Source organism: Gymnoscopelus microlampas (assembly GCF_963454915.1).
Source record: "Gymnoscopelus microlampas genome assembly, chromosome: 10".
Taxonomy (NCBI): Eukaryota; Metazoa; Chordata; class Actinopteri; order Myctophiformes; family Myctophidae; genus Gymnoscopelus; species Gymnoscopelus microlampas.
In genome coordinates, this window is record NC_139947.1 from 45,141,523 (window position 1) to 45,158,447 (window position 16,925).

The 16,925-nt window shown below is 38.8% G+C and overlaps 3 protein-coding genes across 5 annotated transcripts in view; 1 reads left to right on the forward strand and 2 right to left on the reverse strand.

The window, feature by feature from the left end:
• Positions 1 to 234: 234 nt before the first annotated feature.
• Positions 235 to 3,334, forward strand: drc8 (dynein regulatory complex subunit 8; the record flags this gene model as incomplete). The annotated part of the gene is made up of 7 exons (XM_084068511.1): positions 235 to 259; positions 993 to 1,077; positions 1,281 to 1,353; positions 1,591 to 1,670; positions 1,874 to 1,916; positions 2,216 to 2,282; positions 2,845 to 3,334. 7 exons carry the CDS (start codon positions 235 to 237, stop codon positions 2,955 to 2,957), a joined length of 486 nt encoding a protein of 161 aa, XP_083924637.1. The 3' UTR covers positions 2,958 to 3,334.
• Positions 3,335 to 4,665: 1,331 nt separating this feature from the next.
• Positions 4,666 to 11,455, reverse strand: LOC311053983 (mitochondrial carnitine/acylcarnitine carrier protein-like). 2 transcript variants are annotated; one of them, XM_084069827.1, is made up of 9 exons: positions 11,183 to 11,455; positions 8,949 to 9,038; positions 8,523 to 8,650; positions 7,825 to 7,915; positions 7,420 to 7,537; positions 6,604 to 6,676; positions 6,351 to 6,460; positions 5,610 to 5,731; positions 4,666 to 5,427 (listed from the first exon to the last, which is right to left on the reverse strand). In XM_084069827.1, the coding sequence occupies exons 1-9, from the start codon at positions 11,294 to 11,296 to the stop codon at positions 5,365 to 5,367; spliced, it is 909 nt and encodes a 302-aa protein (XP_083925953.1). In that variant the 5' UTR covers positions 11,297 to 11,455; the 3' UTR covers positions 4,666 to 5,364. The 2 variants fall into 2 exon arrangements, with proteins under 2 accessions (XP_083925953.1, XP_083925954.1); XM_084069828.1 differs by lacking the exon at positions 4,666 to 5,427 and adding an exon at positions 5,933 to 5,979 and having other exon boundaries at positions 5,620 to 5,731.
• A 2,323-nt stretch (positions 11,456 to 13,778) lies between these two features.
• Positions 13,779 to 16,925, reverse strand: part of LOC311053326 (non-structural maintenance of chromosomes element 3 homolog) — an 8,745-nt gene continuing 5,598 nt past the window's right edge. For both annotated transcript variants that reach the window (XM_084068792.1, XM_084068791.1), the window contains 3 exons: positions 16,779 to 16,841; positions 16,125 to 16,239; positions 13,779 to 15,745 (listed from right to left, as the gene is read on the reverse strand). In XM_084068792.1, the coding sequence (XP_083924918.1) occupies positions 15,662 to 15,745; positions 16,125 to 16,239; positions 16,779 to 16,841 (262 nt within the window). In that variant the 3' untranslated portion in view covers positions 13,779 to 15,661. The remainder of the gene's footprint in view (positions 15,746 to 16,124; positions 16,240 to 16,778; positions 16,842 to 16,925) is intronic.

Genomic DNA, 16,925 nt, shown 5'->3' on the forward strand with positions numbered 1-16,925 from the left:
AGTCAATTTCTCTGATATAAAAATCATAGCATTTCACAAGTTTAAGCGAAGATCCATTATAAACCACCACAATAACGTGATGTCAAAGAGACTTTTATACGCTGCACATTATTAATAGTTTTTCAAGACCATTGAATAATTGACTTCATGGTAAAGAGTGCGAGGAAATAAGCAGAGTGACACGTCCTTGAAGCAAGTAACCCGTTCCTAGGCAACAGAACATAAACAAAAAGAATGGCGGAAGACAAGGCAAGTGCAGGTTTGTATAGCAGCTTATTCTTTATTTTTTTTAATTGTTTAATCGCTGAATGAACGCTGAATGAAGTTGGCATAGGCCTACTGCTATTAGCCTATTAATGTTCTGCAGCCATACAGCCCCGTTTAGAACCTCACTCTCCACGATATGGGTTCCAAACTGGGCTAGTTCAGCCACACAGTGGAGAGACAAAGCAGGGATGGACTCCCACTGTTTTTTTTTTTCACAAGACAAGAGGCTTTCAAATTTCACCATATTCATCTGATTAATGTGTCTCATCAATGTCTGCCAATGCTGACCTTTGAAAGATTTGAGAGTAGCTTTGGAGCATTCCACAGGTTTTTTTTTCAAGTGCCTGTGCCTCTAGTGATGCTACAGTTTGATGCTTCATAGATTTGTTTTACAGCGCTATCATCATCAGTGTTTACACTTTATCTTTGCTAATAATATGTTAATGTATATTTTCAGACATTTACATCTTTTTGGGGGGGGGGGGGGGAATTAATTAGCACAAACATTTGGCAGCCCCCCTAGTAACTCTGAGGACCATCCTCTAGGGGTCTTGGACCCCCTGTTGACCCATTGGCTATTGGTCATAAATGCCAACCAAATGATGTCCCTAATCTCTATAATCTATCCAATCCATGCACAGCCATTCATTCACAATTTTAGCATATTGCTTTTTATCTGATTGGTTCATTCTGTCCTTTCTTCATCCCTGTCTGCATGGGATCAGAGGCCGTAGTCCTTGAGGTCCACAAGAAGATCAGTGAAGCATTTCAAGTGTTCGACCATGATTTCAACAAAACAGTGGATGTCCGGTGAGTTGATTTAATGGTTTAAATCTTAAATTGCTGCTACCAGTAGCAAAATACTGACATGAATTTGGGGAGCTACCTGTCACAGACTTGACACCTATTTTGGGACTCAACATGCCTTGTTACTTTATGTAGCCTACTAACTTATGCATAAAATGGACTACAGCACTGCAGACAAAACTGTGTGTAATGTGTTTGTGTTTTAGGGAGATTGGCACCATCATCCGTTCCCTGGGCCTCTTCCCCACTGAGGGGGAGCTACATGACATAATAGCTGAGGTTAGAACATAATGGACATAATGTGAATGAACAAACTAAAACTAAGCAGGTTTTAAGATATACCTTGATTCAGATATGATGTAGACATGTGACTTAGGATACATAGTGGGGTTTCTTTCTGACATTGAAGCTATGTTATGCAAAATTATAGTTAGAGAGTTTTTCGCCATTTAGGAATAAATGTAGTATGGAGAAAAAAGGTATCCCTCATCGTTGCGTCTCATTCCTGTTTACCAGATGGAGGAGGAGGAGCCTACAGGATATATTCGCTTTGAGAAATTCGTCCCAGTCATGACCAGCATACTGATGGAGCGCAAGTAACACTTCTTTAATAGCGATTATGTAACATTGTTTATAATTGTACAATGTGGCGGTAATATGCTTTGCAGTGGACAATGATAGCAGTGGTGTGTGTGTGTGTGTGTGTGTGTGTGTGTGTGTGTGTGTGTGTGTGTGTGTGTGTGTGTGTGTGTGTGTGTGTGTGTGTGTGTGTGTGTGTGTGTGTGTGTGTGTGTGTTAGGTTCCGTCCCATCCCAGAGGACCTGCTGCTCCAAGCATTTGAGGTGAGACCTGATACTGGGCCTGCATCCTCCAGGGCTGTGGTTGTTTACGGGTTGTACACAGTTGCAGATAACCACCTTTATCTTTGCTGTTGACTCTAGAATATTAGATATACTGTATAGACTTAGAAGGAGACCGGTATCAATGGTACTAGTTAGTTAGCTGTTGCCATCTTTTTGGAGGAATGGATGTTATCAGCCTTTGGCTATGGGGCTCTGGGGAAAAACAGGTTATGAGCAAAAGCAATGATAATACTTGCATAATTAATGCCTTCATAACAAAACAGCTGACATATTCCCAGGTTCTGGACCAGCAGAATAAAGGACACTTGCAACCGGACGAGCTGAAAAAGTACATGACACAGGAAGGTAAAATCAGTAATAGCAGTTTATTATTCTACAGGTATATGTCTAAAATGTAAACCCCAACCCTGACACTATCTCACAAAGTATAGTGGAAGGCAATCACTTTGTGTATTTATATTTGCTTTGTATGTGCCCTACACTACAGGGGGTTTGGGTCTGAGTGATATGTTTTTGTTAAAATGAGTGTTAAATAGCTCTATATTCCAATAGGAATCTCTAATATAGAGTCTTTGTTCAATATCATGGGTCTCCCTGTTTCTTCTCTTAGTAAACTGAAAATACATTTTCAGGTCAGGATACCAATTTGATCCAATCAGCAACTCAGAACTCCAAAAAGAGGTGGTGCTTACCGCACATTTATACCACATGTGTGTTATTATTTTAACAAAAACATACAATATAATTGAAACCCCTTTTAATTTATAATCAATTGTATGACTGTGTCACTCGGCAACAAGAACTGGTGGGTTGTAGCTTGGGAATCAGTTCTTGTCGACTGTGTAATATGTTGCAGAAAATATAATCTGAAACAACAACAAAAAACAACATGCTAATATTCACTCAGGTGAGCCCTTCACACAGGAGGAACTGGAGGAGATGCTGTCAGCCGCTGTTGACCCAGAGAAGAATGTTATTTACTACAAAGATTTTGTCAGCATGATGACCATTGATAAATAGATATTTGGACATTTTGTCATTGTGTGACAGTACAGCCACTGGCCATGATGTACATGTACATGTATATTGTGTATTAAGCGTATGAAAAAGTGCATTTGAGGATTATGTTCCTTCCTAATACTCAATACTACTGTACAAATAGAGAGATTTGGTGTGCAGAGGGAAGAAATTAGTGAGAACTTTATTATGTTGCCTGCACACTGCCAGCTTGCACGGTACAAGAGTAAAGTTTTATTATCGAAGCAATAGGTTTAGGTCAGGAGACTTTCCTCCTGACCGAAACGTTGCTTCCATAAAACTTTGCTCTTGTACAGTACCATGCAAGCTGACAATGTGCAGGTTCCTTCCTTTATTGTTGATGTCGCCTACTGCTCCTTGCCTACGCATCTGCTTTTGACCCTTTTAATCTAGGTGTGCAAAAGCCATTTTCCACAAAATTATTTTGTGCCAGCCATCTTTACAATGTGCTTAACTGTATTTCTTGATATCTGTTCCAAATGGAACACTTTCATACTGTTCATACTGTATTATTCAAGTGTATTCTACTGTACCTTTGATATCAAATACCTTAATTAAATTGTTGGGACTCTTACTAACTGCTTTACTATAATATAACTCTTATTCATATTAAGAGGGGTTTATTTGTCACAATATCACTCACTCATACAGGTACAAGCAGTTAAATGTTGTGGAGTTTGTGTAGATCTGTCTTTGCCAATGTAAGTTAATGAGCTAAAACAACATTGTATTACTTCAAATTTTCCAAACACTTTATTCAAACAAGCTTATAAAATCTCTTCAGTTCAAGATATTGTTTTTGTAAAGTCTGACAGAGGTTGTAAATTAGGAAAACACCAGTACATAATTTATAGTAAACATGACTATTTGTTTGTTAATTTACAGACATTACAAACATTTTAGATAGATATTTGGCCATTTTGTCATTGTGTGACAGTACAGCCACTGGCCATGATGTACATGTATATTGTGTATTAAGCGTATGAAAAAGTGCATTTGAGGATTATGTTCCTTCCTAATACTCAATACTACTGTACAAATAGAGAGATTTGGTGTGCAGAGGGAAGAAATTAGTGAGAACTTTATTATGTTGCCTGCACACTGCCAGCTTGCACGGTACAAGAGTAAAGTTTTATTATCGAAGCAATAGGTTTAGGTCAGGAGACTTTCCTCCTGACCGAAACGTTGCTTCCATAAAACTTTGCTCTTGTACAGTACCATGCAAGCTGACAATGTGCAGGTTCCTTCCTTTATTGTTGATGTCGCCTACTGCTCCTTGCCTACGCATCTGCTTTTGACCCTTTTAATCTAGGTGTGCAAAAGCCATTTTCCACAAAATTATTTTGTGCCAGCCATCTTTACAAGGTGCTTAACTGTATTTCTTGATGTCTGTTCCAAATGGAACACTTTCATACTGTTCATACTGTATTATTCAAATGTATTCTACTGTACCTTTGATATCAAATACCTTAATTAAATTGTTGGGACTCTTACTAACTGTTTTACTATAATATAACTCTTATTCATATTAAGAGGGGTTTATTTGTCACAATATCACTCGTCCAGGTACAAGCAGTTAAATGTTGTGGAGTTTGTGTAGATCTGTCTTTGCCTATGTAAGTTAATGAGCTAAAACAACATTGTATTACTTCAAATTTTCCAAACACTTTATTCAAACAAGCTTATAAAATCTCTTCAGTTCAAGATATTGTTTTTGTAAAGTCTGACAGAGGTTGTAAATTAGGAAAACACCTGTACATAATTTATAGTAAACATGACTATTTGTTTGTTAATTTACAGACATTACAAACATTTTACAACTGTTGAAAGGCTCATCTTCAGCAAAGATAATTCATAAACATCAAAAGGTTACATTCATCCATATTCATTGTGCGTTGATAATACAGACAGAAAACAAGCAAAATAACTACTGAGACCTTGTCAGTAGATTAAAATGTACATCCCTTCCATTAAAACCTTGGGAAAATAAATAAATAATCCACATTCATTATTGAACAAGCTATGACGGTGCTATGAAGGCATTGCATGTGCAACAAACTGGGTTCTATTACAATCGTCTCAAACTGTGGCTCAAAATGCTGACATACTGTATCTGAGCACCTCACACTCAAAAACATTAACTTTTCACCATCCTGATATAATGACTCAAGAGAACATAGAAAATAGGCAAATAGTTAATTTCGTGAAACAGGACATTGTTTCACTGAAATTTTGCACAGTAAAAATCCTGTATACAAATGTAACTAAATTCTTTGGTTACACTTGTACACTCTCAGAGTTAAATGAACATATGGTTTTACAGTGCGTCAACACTTTGGCATATTCTTCTCTGCTGGCTGCTCATGACAGATGGTGATAACCAGTTGGATCACCAGCCGGGGGCAAGCCAGTCCAATCCCTTTAATGCCACCTCAAATCCCAGGAAACAGGCCTGAGAGAGAAAGAGAAAACGTGTCATGTCATTACAGGTGAGAACTTTAAAAGATTTTCAAAATGTATCACAATTTTCAGCCACTCATTTTGCAGATGAATCAAGGGTGGATGGTGCTGTAAGCCTAAGATTATCATACTTTATCATTCTTTATATGCTGTAAGAGGAATGTAAAATGTTACCGCATTGGCAGGAAAAGCTCGAAGAAAGACAGCATTAAATCCTTTATAAAGAGCTCTGGGTCCTTCCTCTCTAAGCAGCGTTCGTAACACGTCCACAAGACCTCTATACTTCCCATCTGCAGCTGCACACACACACACACACACACACACACACACACAAGACATGACAGAGAAAATGACCAGACATTTCAATGACTTTTCATTTACTTTTCAGGCTATTGCAGGCTTTCAACACTAGAGTGCAGCAATAAGCTACTTCTTTCTATTTTTAATTTGTTAATTTGATTCCATCGGTTTCTCTTTTCATCCAAGGTTATGCTCACTTTTGGTTGTTAAGCTGGTTGTACCACTTGTACATTTGCCAGAAGATCTGGTAAAACACAAAACAGATAATTTTAACATCTGGACTTGAACTATAGTACAGTATAATGTGACATCAATGAGATTAATTCTCAAAGCAATTAATGTGACACGTCTACTTTCCATGTCCCCAACAATTTACTTGGACTATATTTTATTCCTTAAGGCCTTTGCACACAGACTCTGATGTGTTTTATTTGTATTTGTTTGGTGAAATGGTTTGCTTGAATACAGATAAAGAAATACTATAAAGTATTTAGTGAACATTGCGGATGAAAATCACAGGGGTCTGAATTTTACTTCAGTGCATGAACATTAACACTTTTTAAGAGCTGCTGTGCAATCAAGAGTTCAAAGAGTTTTGATTGTCCCAGCTCTGACCTGTCTGGAAGTTGGACTTGAGGACATCAGGAGGCAGCCCAATCGTCCAGTTCATGATCCCTGCTATACCACCTGCGAGGAGAATCTTAGGAGTGCTGAGCTGTGATACACTGAGACAAAGATAGGCACACTGTGACATCCTCAGTATTACAGGTCCATTTGGTGTCATTTTGCTTGGTGCTTTATTGGATCTGGTAGATCGTAACTTCAAATTTGTTGAAGTCGTTACTTCACAATTACAACAGTAACTAACCTTTGGCCCTCAGGTGTCATGAAGTTCTTGAGGGATTCATAGGTGAGGAAGTATATGCCATTAGAAGGCACATCTGTGAGAGACAGACAGTAAGAGACAGAGATAGGCAGAAGGCCAGACAGACAAATAGACAGTATTTGAGTGGAGCATTTACAAGCATACTGTACAGTAGCAGACATTTTCACTGCTTGTTCTACTACTTTTTAATTATGTTCATTACATAATTCTCTTAAAGCACAATTAAACTTTGGTAGAGGTTTGAGTTGCCATGATGTAGCTCCAAAAACTGCCAACATATCTTCAATAGTTGCTCAGATCAGACTTTTAGTACTCAAATAGTTTTTATATTGATCTTTATTCACGTAGTTTAGTTTTGAACACTGATGATCAAATTGAGATTTTAACACCGAGTTAAGTTTAATGTCTACCTTCGCTCTTCTTTTATCTTCTTGAGACTGTAGCTGTTGCGTGAGGTTTATTGCATAATTAATTTCATATGCCTTTTACTTTGTGATAGGTATTGTTGACAATAAAGTTGAATCTTGAACTTTGAATGAATTAAGTAAAGCAGATTCCATCAATTTACAAAATTACAAAACATGGTTCAATCTGCTTGCAATGTTTGATAAAGGTACTACTGCCGTTTCTTACACATGCAATAACAAACAATGATTTGGTCATGGTCAAGACATCTTGTCAATATGTAGAGTTACATCATGGCATGGTAACTACACAACTCCACAAGCAACAAGAAGCATTTGTTTCTCTCCCTTTCTCTCATACACACTCTCTCACAAACACACACAGATCTGTTACCTCTGATAAGAGTGAGTATAGTCCCTTTGTAGACACTACGGATCCCCTGCTCCTTATATAGCCTTATACCACAGTCTATTGGACCTGCATACTTCGACTGACCGCTACTGCCCTGTACCTATCGCGCGCGCACACGCACACACACACACACACACACACACACACACACACACATAAAGCATCAACAACAAAGTTGAAAAACAGTTTGATTAGGACATCATTACTAGAATGTGTTCTTTGGATGGGAAATTACACACACACACACACACACACACACACACACACACACACACACACACACACACACACACACACACACACACACACACACACACACACACACACACACACACACACACACACACACACACACACACACACACACACACACACACACACACACACCTGCAACAAGCACTTGATCCTCTCTCCTGGAGCCACTATCACTGTAGTGAAGACCCCTGCTAGACAGCCAGACAGGAAGAGCTGGGTATGTCTGAATAGAACAGAACAGAATATCATTCACTGATATCAATCTATACGTGCAAAGAAAACAAACATACTGTCAAATGGATTACTCTATCACAGAAAACGATACAACATCTGGACATCATGAAGCTACTAGTGCTTTCACTTCATTGAATGGAATTATGATTGGGGAAGGAAGAATGCCCGGTTCTTTTGAAGAGCGGATGCAGTGACGGTCAAACAAGGGTGGCATCAGGAGCAGGAGGGGTGGAGAGAGGGGTGGAGAATGGGCGTGTTGTTTAAGAGGGGGGTGTGGAGGATAAAAGCAAATGACAGTTGAGGGGAGGACTGCAGGGAGACATATTTTTAGAGTTCAGATTCCAACACATCGTACAAAGGTGTGATTTACAGCGATGACAGCTAAAGCCAAACAAATCCATCCATATGGGTATTGTGTGTGTGTGTGTGTGTGTGTGTGTGTGTGTGCGTGCGTGTGCGTGTGTGTGTGCGTGTGCGTGTGCGTGCGTGTGTGTGTGCGAAAGAACAAAGAGTGAGATAAAGAGAGGCTGGACGGGTCAGACTGTGTCCATAGACCCGTGCAAGAACACACACATGAATTATTGTAATGTACTGACGTGAGAGGTTTGCTGGGGTCTGTCTGTTGAAGTTGTTTTCCCAGACCAAAGCCAAAGAAACTGATGGCCATCATAGGAGCCACTCCAGCCAGGGGAGCCCCCATACCCTTGTACAGACCAAGGGCACCCTGCGCACAGACACACACACACACACACACACACACACACACACACACACACACACACACACACACACACACACACACACACACACACACACACACACACACACACACACACACACACACACACACACACACACACACACACACACACAGTGGGAGTATTAAAAAGAGACTTCGCTTCTTGAATCCTATAGTAATTTAATACTGTATGATTATTCTTATTAGAGCCCTGGGACACTAATAATTGTGTGTAATAAAAAGTGTGTGTGAGTGAATGTGCCGCGTGTGTGCACACGCTCACCTCTTTAGAGACTGTCTTGCGGAAGCAGTCGTATGCTCCTGTGTAGAGTACATGACTACAGGAGGCTTTAGGTTGAGTCTGCAACCTTACCTGGAAAGCATGGATTGGATTATCAATCATTATTGAAACACACACACACACACACACACACACACACACGCACGCGCGCGCGCTTTGGGGAGGGGCAGGTATACTGAACAGTGCTGCATGATAATAAGGGAAACTCCCTCTGATGTCCGTTTCTCTGGTTTACTGATAAGGAAGAACAGTTGTCCTCGTGAGCCTATGTGTGGGTTGCTTTTCAAGGCTAATGGCAATAAAAAACATTTGCAGTCAAGAGTAAAGACTAAACAGAATATGGGTCTATGAAAAATCAGACAATACAGCTAATCAGTAGTCATGACATGCAGAAAATCTTTTGCGGCAATGTCAATAATCAAGTTTTTTACAGATATGATCAGTTATATGATTAATATTGTGTTTTAACATGAGGTTTCCCATGCATTGGAATACATCAAAGTGCCCCCTGACTGTCAGCATGCATGACTTCAAAATAAATGTACTACTGTATGATCCTCCTCCTATGATCCTTGGCATGGTACTGTGCCACTGTTACCCAATGTTGGTTAGCAGTGGCTATGACAGGCAGAGAGAAGGAGGAAAATCAGACTGTGCAAGTTGAACTATAAATAGATTCTAAATAAATAGCTGGACACTCTGGCCTTCATTTCAGACTTCTTTCTCTAGCTCTCCTTTAACTTAAACATATTGACTTGGATAGAAACAAAGTATATCCTCCTTTTGGTAGGTTCTTATCGGCTGGATAGAGTTAAAGCTGAGTCGTGAAGAAACAGTGTTCTGCTGGCACTGCAGTGTTCTGTATCATGAGTGCCACACTTTCTCCAGACTCTGCGTGTCACCGGACACTGGCCCCCTCTTAAAACACCTTCTGTTTCTAAGAACTATTCCCTGCTCGCTCCCTCATTTCTCTCTGTCTCTCAAGAATCCTGATGTTCGTAGAAAGGGCTGCTACTGGCAAGTGGTACAGTGGCTCAGTGCTTAGCACTGTTGCCTGTCAGTAAGAAGGGGCCTGGTTCGACCCTGACTGGTGCCTTCCTGTGTGCTCCAGTTTCCTGAGCAGGCACTAGCCTGCTCAGGGGCTGCTCTAGTTAAGATGGGCAGAGGAAGAATTTACTGATGGGTATCAATAAAGTAACAACTTAAAATATAAGTAAAATAAGTAGGGTTTACCAGTGCTGTACACTCAATCCCACAACCATTACTACTACTACAACAGCGTGGCCTGCTATTATACCAAACAGTAGTGGAAAAAGTACTGAAATGTTTTACTTATTAAGTATCAATAATGCAATTTAGAAATACTCTGTGTTACAAGTAAAAGTCTGGAATTCCAAATGTACTTATTTTCTTTTTCCTTTATTTATTCAGGGAAGCCCATTGAAAGCAAGCTCTGTTTTTTCAAGGACGCCCTGATTACTTGAGTAAAAGTACAAAAGTACTTGTATGAATAAATATTAAATAAATGTAATTAGTTACTTTACACCACTGCTTATTTGTCTATCTCATCACCTGGCTGTCTGACAGATCAGCACTTGAAACATGGACTTCCGACTTCAAGCTGGTTTTACACTAATCCCCTCAACAACTAATCGCAGTGTTGAGTAGAGTACGTCTAGTTAGTAGGTCTCTATCCTCAAACATCCACCTGACACTTTAACAAATAATAACCTGTAACTCTGATTGTTTTAAACTGTAGCTGCAAACACGAACAAAGAAAGAAAGAAATTATACTGAGGGAAATGTAGAACCACTTGGTTTAAGCTATTTTAAAATGTGTTCGTACGTAGCTCGTATAGGCTATAGCAGCTGTTTCAAGTAAGTATCCCCTTATTTTATTTATTTTTCATGAATTGGTAACAAATTCAATGATTTTTCATGAATAAATGAATAAAAATCCAAAGAAATTAAAAAAAAAAAAAAAAAAAATGTTTAAGAAGTAGGGAAAAGATCGATCTACAAGCTCACAACCTGACGTGTTGTGAGCTTGTAGATCTGCAATTTTCACTAGTTTTGGTCCTGACCTGGGGAGACATCAAATTTCTCTTTTGGCTCTCGAGCTAAAAAGTTTGGTAATCATTGGGCAGCAGTATCATCATTGCTATCGGCGTCATTACTATAAATGGATACAACTTTTTGAGAATCGGTCACCTAACCTTGATAGTGTCGAGCGGGTGTCCGGCGAATAGAAGGCAGGCTCCGGCGACTCCCCCAGCCACGAAGTTTTTGAGTGGAGAGACTCTTTTATCGACGGACTCCCCGTCTCCCATTCTCTCCTCCTTATCCCTGCCTCACATGTAGTCAGCTTGACAGCCGGTCTGCTGCTCAACCAGACCATGAACAACTTACTACAACCTTCAGACCATACGTCATCTGTTCTAACTGCCCCTGAAGTCCTGAAGAGTTGTTTATATCACCACGTCACCGGACTTTGCCTTCATTGAACCCACTCAGTCTCTTCCTTCGGTGCCATCTGGTGCATCAAAGAAGCTACAGCAGATCAGCAGGAACATAGGCTACTGCTAATGTCCTTAATCGACTGGGCTAGGCTGTTAGGATGGTGTAAAGTAACTAAGTACATTTACTCAAGTACTGTACAATTTTGAGGTATTTTTTTTACTTTACTGGAGTATTTCCAATTTTCAATACTTTTACTTCTACTCCACTACATCTCAGAAGAAAATGTTGTACTTATACTCCACTATAATTATTTGAAAAGTTACTAGTTACTTTTTGATTTTGATTTTGATTATTATTACAAAACATATATTACCCACTTCAGCCCTACATTTATTTGAAAATAGCCGATCTACAAGCTCACAATGTGTAGCATCACTATTTTCAAAATATTTTTATACATTTTTGAAAACTTATGAAATGGGACATTCTGCATAATAAGTACTTTCTGCTTTTGTTAATACTTTTGTACTTTTACTCGAGTCAATTTTGAATTCCGGACTTTCACCTGTAAAGTATTTCTACATTGCAGTATACTTAAGTAAAAAAAAAAAGTGAGTACTTTTACCACCACTGGTTAGGAAAATGTTAAAGAAGTAGGAACGATCCCTTGTTTGTTTATTTATTTATAAATAGGAAGGAACTATTTATTTATGTATTTATATGTATTATTGACTCTCCATGGAGCACGACCGTGGATTTCTACTACACTGCACCATACCACTATACTATATATACTGTATATTATCTTAATATTCTTATATTATACCATTATATACTACATACACATTATTGCTGTACTATATTATACTATCATATATATCATATATTACACTATTATATGTGCTACTATTGTTACTGTTACTACCTGCACTGTATCTCTCTCTCTCTCTGTCTCTGTCTCTCTCTCTCTCTCTCTCTCTCTCCCTCTCTCTCTCCTCTTTCCCCCGACACGGTCGAGGCAGAAGGCCCCCGCCCTAGAACCTAGGGTCTGCCTGACGTTTCTTCCAGTTAAGAGGGAGTTTTTCGTTGCCACTGTCGCAAAAATTGCTTGTTCAGGGTGGGATTGTCGGGTCTCTTCTCTACATGTAAAGTGTCTTGAGACAACTTGTTGTGATTTGACACTTTAATAAAATTGAATTGAAATTGAATTGAATTGAATTGAATTATGTTTTGCTGAACAAGGTGGCATGCAAAGGGCTTGATCACTGTCCAAGGTGCTGAATTAAACGTCACACTTCACCATTCCTTCCTGAAATTGAAAAAAAACAATAGTGGAATTTTTTGAAGGAGATAGGGGTGTTTCACAGGGTCTAGGCAGGGTGCAGTGCAGTGCTATCACTAAAAAGATAGTCACACTATAACTGAGAATAATGGATGAATGGAATAGAGCAGGGGTCTTCAACGTTTTCAGGCCAAGGACCCCCTAGCTGAGAGAGAGATGAAGCAGGGACCCCCTCTATATTGTATCAAATTGTGTTTCAGATTAAAGCGTTTACTTTATTTAGTCTGCTATTTTTTCCCTCTACACCTATAGCCTCTTTGGCAAAAAATAGCCGATCTACAAGCTCTCAACGCCTTGAGCTTGTAGATCTGCTATTTTCGGCTAATGTTCCCCTCAGAAAAGGAATTCTAGGGTTCAAGTGGTTAATTTAAAAAAACAAAATCCTATCACACAAAGATTTGGCGGACCAATAAATACAAAAACTGAACTTTATGGCCAAATATAAGGATACATACCAAGATGGCCTTTGAGAAGAACATTTTCAATAAAACACTAGACTAATAAATAGTTAGATAGCATTACTGGAGGGCCTCACAGTTGTCCACAAGAGCAAAAGTACCTACATTTGTATGTGATTTGGAAGTTCACATGGACAAGGTTATGCTGATGTGATGGCTATACTGAACAGTCTACTTGATTCTCAGTGACCCTGCAAGTCCCAGGCTTCTTATACTGTACATGCCCTTCTCTTTTGTTATATTAAAACATGCCATTGTGATTTATCTTTTACACCACCAAATATCAAAGAACAATAAACACAAATACTCAATCAATTCTATAATGGTAGTTTCCAATGTCAAATGAAATTATGTTTTTGTACTTGATCAGCTCATAGAAGTTCAACAGGTGTACAGACTCATAAAGCTGTTGTAACTGGTCTACTGTGTGATTGTACCAGTGTTATATAAAGAGTATAATATATAAATAAAGAGAGAAACCACAAAGGCAATCATTGGTGTAATCATTTGAAATGTATTTTTATCTTGAAAAGATATCCTTATCACAGTCCAGGCAAATAAATGTACAATCTTTGACTTCTGTATTATTTAATATTATAAATCATCCAACCTTTTCTAAATAAAGCTATGAACAATGATGTGGTGTATGTTAACTTAAATACTAATAGTCTGGAAAGTGTGAACAGTTACTTGGTGGTCCTCACATACAGTAACATTGTGTGTAACCTACTCAAACTACAATACAGAATCTGTGACATTACAATGTTTTTAAAGGAAATGTCTTTCATGTGACAACATATCTGCCTGTATCTGCATTACCCCAATGCAGTAAGCCCAACCATCTTGTCATACAAGTATCTTTGGCAAGCAAAAGAGAACACAGTGAATATCAACATCTGTGACGTATTACAACTCTTAACAAACCACTCAAAATTAATTATATAACAAAACAAACCTTACCAAAAAACTAAGAGGACAGATTGGTTTCCTCTACAGAAACAGGTCCTGCTTTTCTTTTTCCAGCAGAAAAAAATGTTTTTCAATCTGTCATAATGTCTGTGTTTGACTATGGTGATGTGCTGTACATGCATACTTCAATCTCCACACTTAAGCCTCTTGATGCAGTCTACCACAGTGCCCTTCGTTTTATCACTGGTGATGATCATCTCACCCATCACTGTATTTTATATGATAAAGTGGGTTGGCCATCTCTCGCAGTACGTATAGAGCAGCATTGTATTTTATTTATTTATAAAGGCCTTGTGTGGTAAGCTTCCTTTGTACCCACCTTCGCTTTTAGAGCCAAAGGTTACTGGACATTCAACACGTTCACAAACACACATTAGATATAGCACGGAAGAGCAGTGAACAAGGAAAGACTGCTTTCAGTTATTATGCTCCACACAAATGGAACAAACTTCAGGACTCTCTGAAACTGGAGCGGGGTACTTCTTGAGGACACATTACATAGTAACTGCACCCGTTTCATGTAACACTATTTATTTACTTCTGTGATGATTGTAATGTTTGTTATTGTTTTTCATTATGCATGTATTTCTTATGTTTTATACAGGGTCCCCACACATTTTTAGCAATGAATTTCCAAAACTTTTCCAGAATATTTAGCCCAATTTCCAGGCCTATATAACAATCATTCAGCGCAATAATGTGTCTCTTACTCCTATGTACAATGCCCAAAGATAGGCAGTGTAGCAAAATAAATAAATAAAAAACAATAAAAAGTGTTTGGGGGTGGGGCACAGCCGCGAAACCTCGCTCAAATAGAGCCTGTGAGTGAAAATAGGAGGGGTGGACGACGTCGTTGCACGGTTCGTTGTCGCTTGCGGAAGGTCAGGACGGTCTCATTCAAAAACATGTATTTTAATGAGATTTCATCGCCCGCTCGCGTCGCGTCACGTCGCATCGCTGGCAGTGCGGATGGGGTGTTACACAGCCTGTTCGGCGAAAAACTACTTATGTTACATATTTCGTGTAATGTTATACATCTTTATGAAAAGGTTTTGTATTAAAAAAAATCAATAGCAAATCAATGCATAGCCAAATATTTTTCCAGGACCCTTGATAAATTCCAGGACCTTTGATGAAGTTTGATCAATTCCAAACCTTTTCCAGTACTGGATTTTTTTTTTTTTAATTTCAAAATATTTCCAGGAATTTCATGACCGTGGGGACCCTGTTTATAGGCTGTTATCAGGGCGTCCTTGAAAAAGAGAGCTTGCTCTCTCTCAATGGGCTTCCCTGAATAAATAAAGGAAAAAGAAAGAATGATTCAGGAGCAATCCTAGACCCTTAAAGTATCTAGGCCACGCTCACAAAGCCACAAAACAATTAAGGCATTGCTTCTCTCTTTTTTTCCTATACCACCAAAAACATAAATAACCTGTTTTGTAGTTCAAATCACTTTAATGTAGTGATCATCTCTGACTACTGGTGCTGCCCTGGGTGTTGGTAGCCTCTCTGTATGGCTGACTCCAGCTCTTAGGATCCTGGTCATGGATCTAAAAACAGAGAAGTTATTGCACATCCATGGTTAGACTCAATCAATTAAACAAATTATTTCAACGACTGATCTGGCATTTCCACCATTTAGACAGACTCCTTGGTGCGGTGAAACAAAACAGCTTTTCGAAAATTTGGCGGAAATACCCTTAAGGTCCTTACACACCGGAAGCCTTTTCTGGTGCGATAAATGTACATGAATTTATACCACTGTTTGTGTCATGAGTACATTCACCAAGAACACAAATATTATGCGGTGATTAAGCAAAGTAATTTACTTTGAAAACAAGTTAAATTATTCTCAAAATGAGTTCAATTAGGCACCACCAAATTAATCACAGAAAATGGCACACACACATAAACAGATACACAGCTTACCTGACCCATGAACTCTAGTATTTTGATTTTTGACACTTCCAATTCTGCACGTTGACCCCAGTGGAACTCATGCTCAATTGGCTCTGTGTGAGGAATTCGTACATATTCCAGGTACCTTGGTGTGCACACAAACACATAAATAAATAACAGAAAGTGTATGCTATATTGAACATGCCCGTGAAACCTAACGATAACAATCAAATGCACTGTGTAAGATTACACAGCATTTCATTATACTGATACAGGTAATTACTCCAATCATCTGTCATGGCCTTGGGATTAAACCAAAAATCTAAATAGATGTAAAACTGCCCACATGTTAATGTGAAGATTAGGAACTTCTTTCTTGAAATATTAACTTTTTGCAGATACAAGATTTATTTTGTGATAATACTGATGAGAAAACTAAAACATACAGAAACAACAGTAATAGTGTATGGAAGGCAATGTTGGTCCAGCCACTGTGCTGTTACTGGTCTGGCTCTCTTCTGCCATCCTTCTGATCTGTGGTGTGGTATAAACCAGAGACTATGACTGTAGAAACTGGCTCTGAACACACCAGTACAATAGATCGCACAGAATGCATGCACACACACACACACACACACACACACACACACACACACACACAAAGCGGTTGCAGGATATTCTCACCTTTGACGCACAAACTCATCTGTAACCACCTTCTTGACATCACCAAACTCTTCATGCTTCTCTCTGGAGAGCATCACAACAAAAACATACATGAATATGTAACTAAAACTAACACTGAATTTCAGATGTATGTAAATGAATGTATAT

Excerpts from the sequence above, each read along its gene's own strand:
- LOC311053983 (XM_084069827.1), bottom strand. The coding sequence starts at position 11,296 with ATGGGAGACGGGGAGTCCGTCGATAAAAGAGTCTCTCCACTCAAAAAC. Across the intron at positions 6,461-6,603 it reads ATGACACCTGAGGGCCAAAG|TGTATCACAGCTCAGCACTC; the intron begins GTTAGTTACTGT and ends TCTTTGTCTCAG. Across the intron at positions 5,732-6,350 it reads CAAGTCCAACTTCCAGACAG|CTGCAGATGGGAAGTATAGA; the intron begins GTCAGAGCTGGG and ends GTGTGTGTGCAG.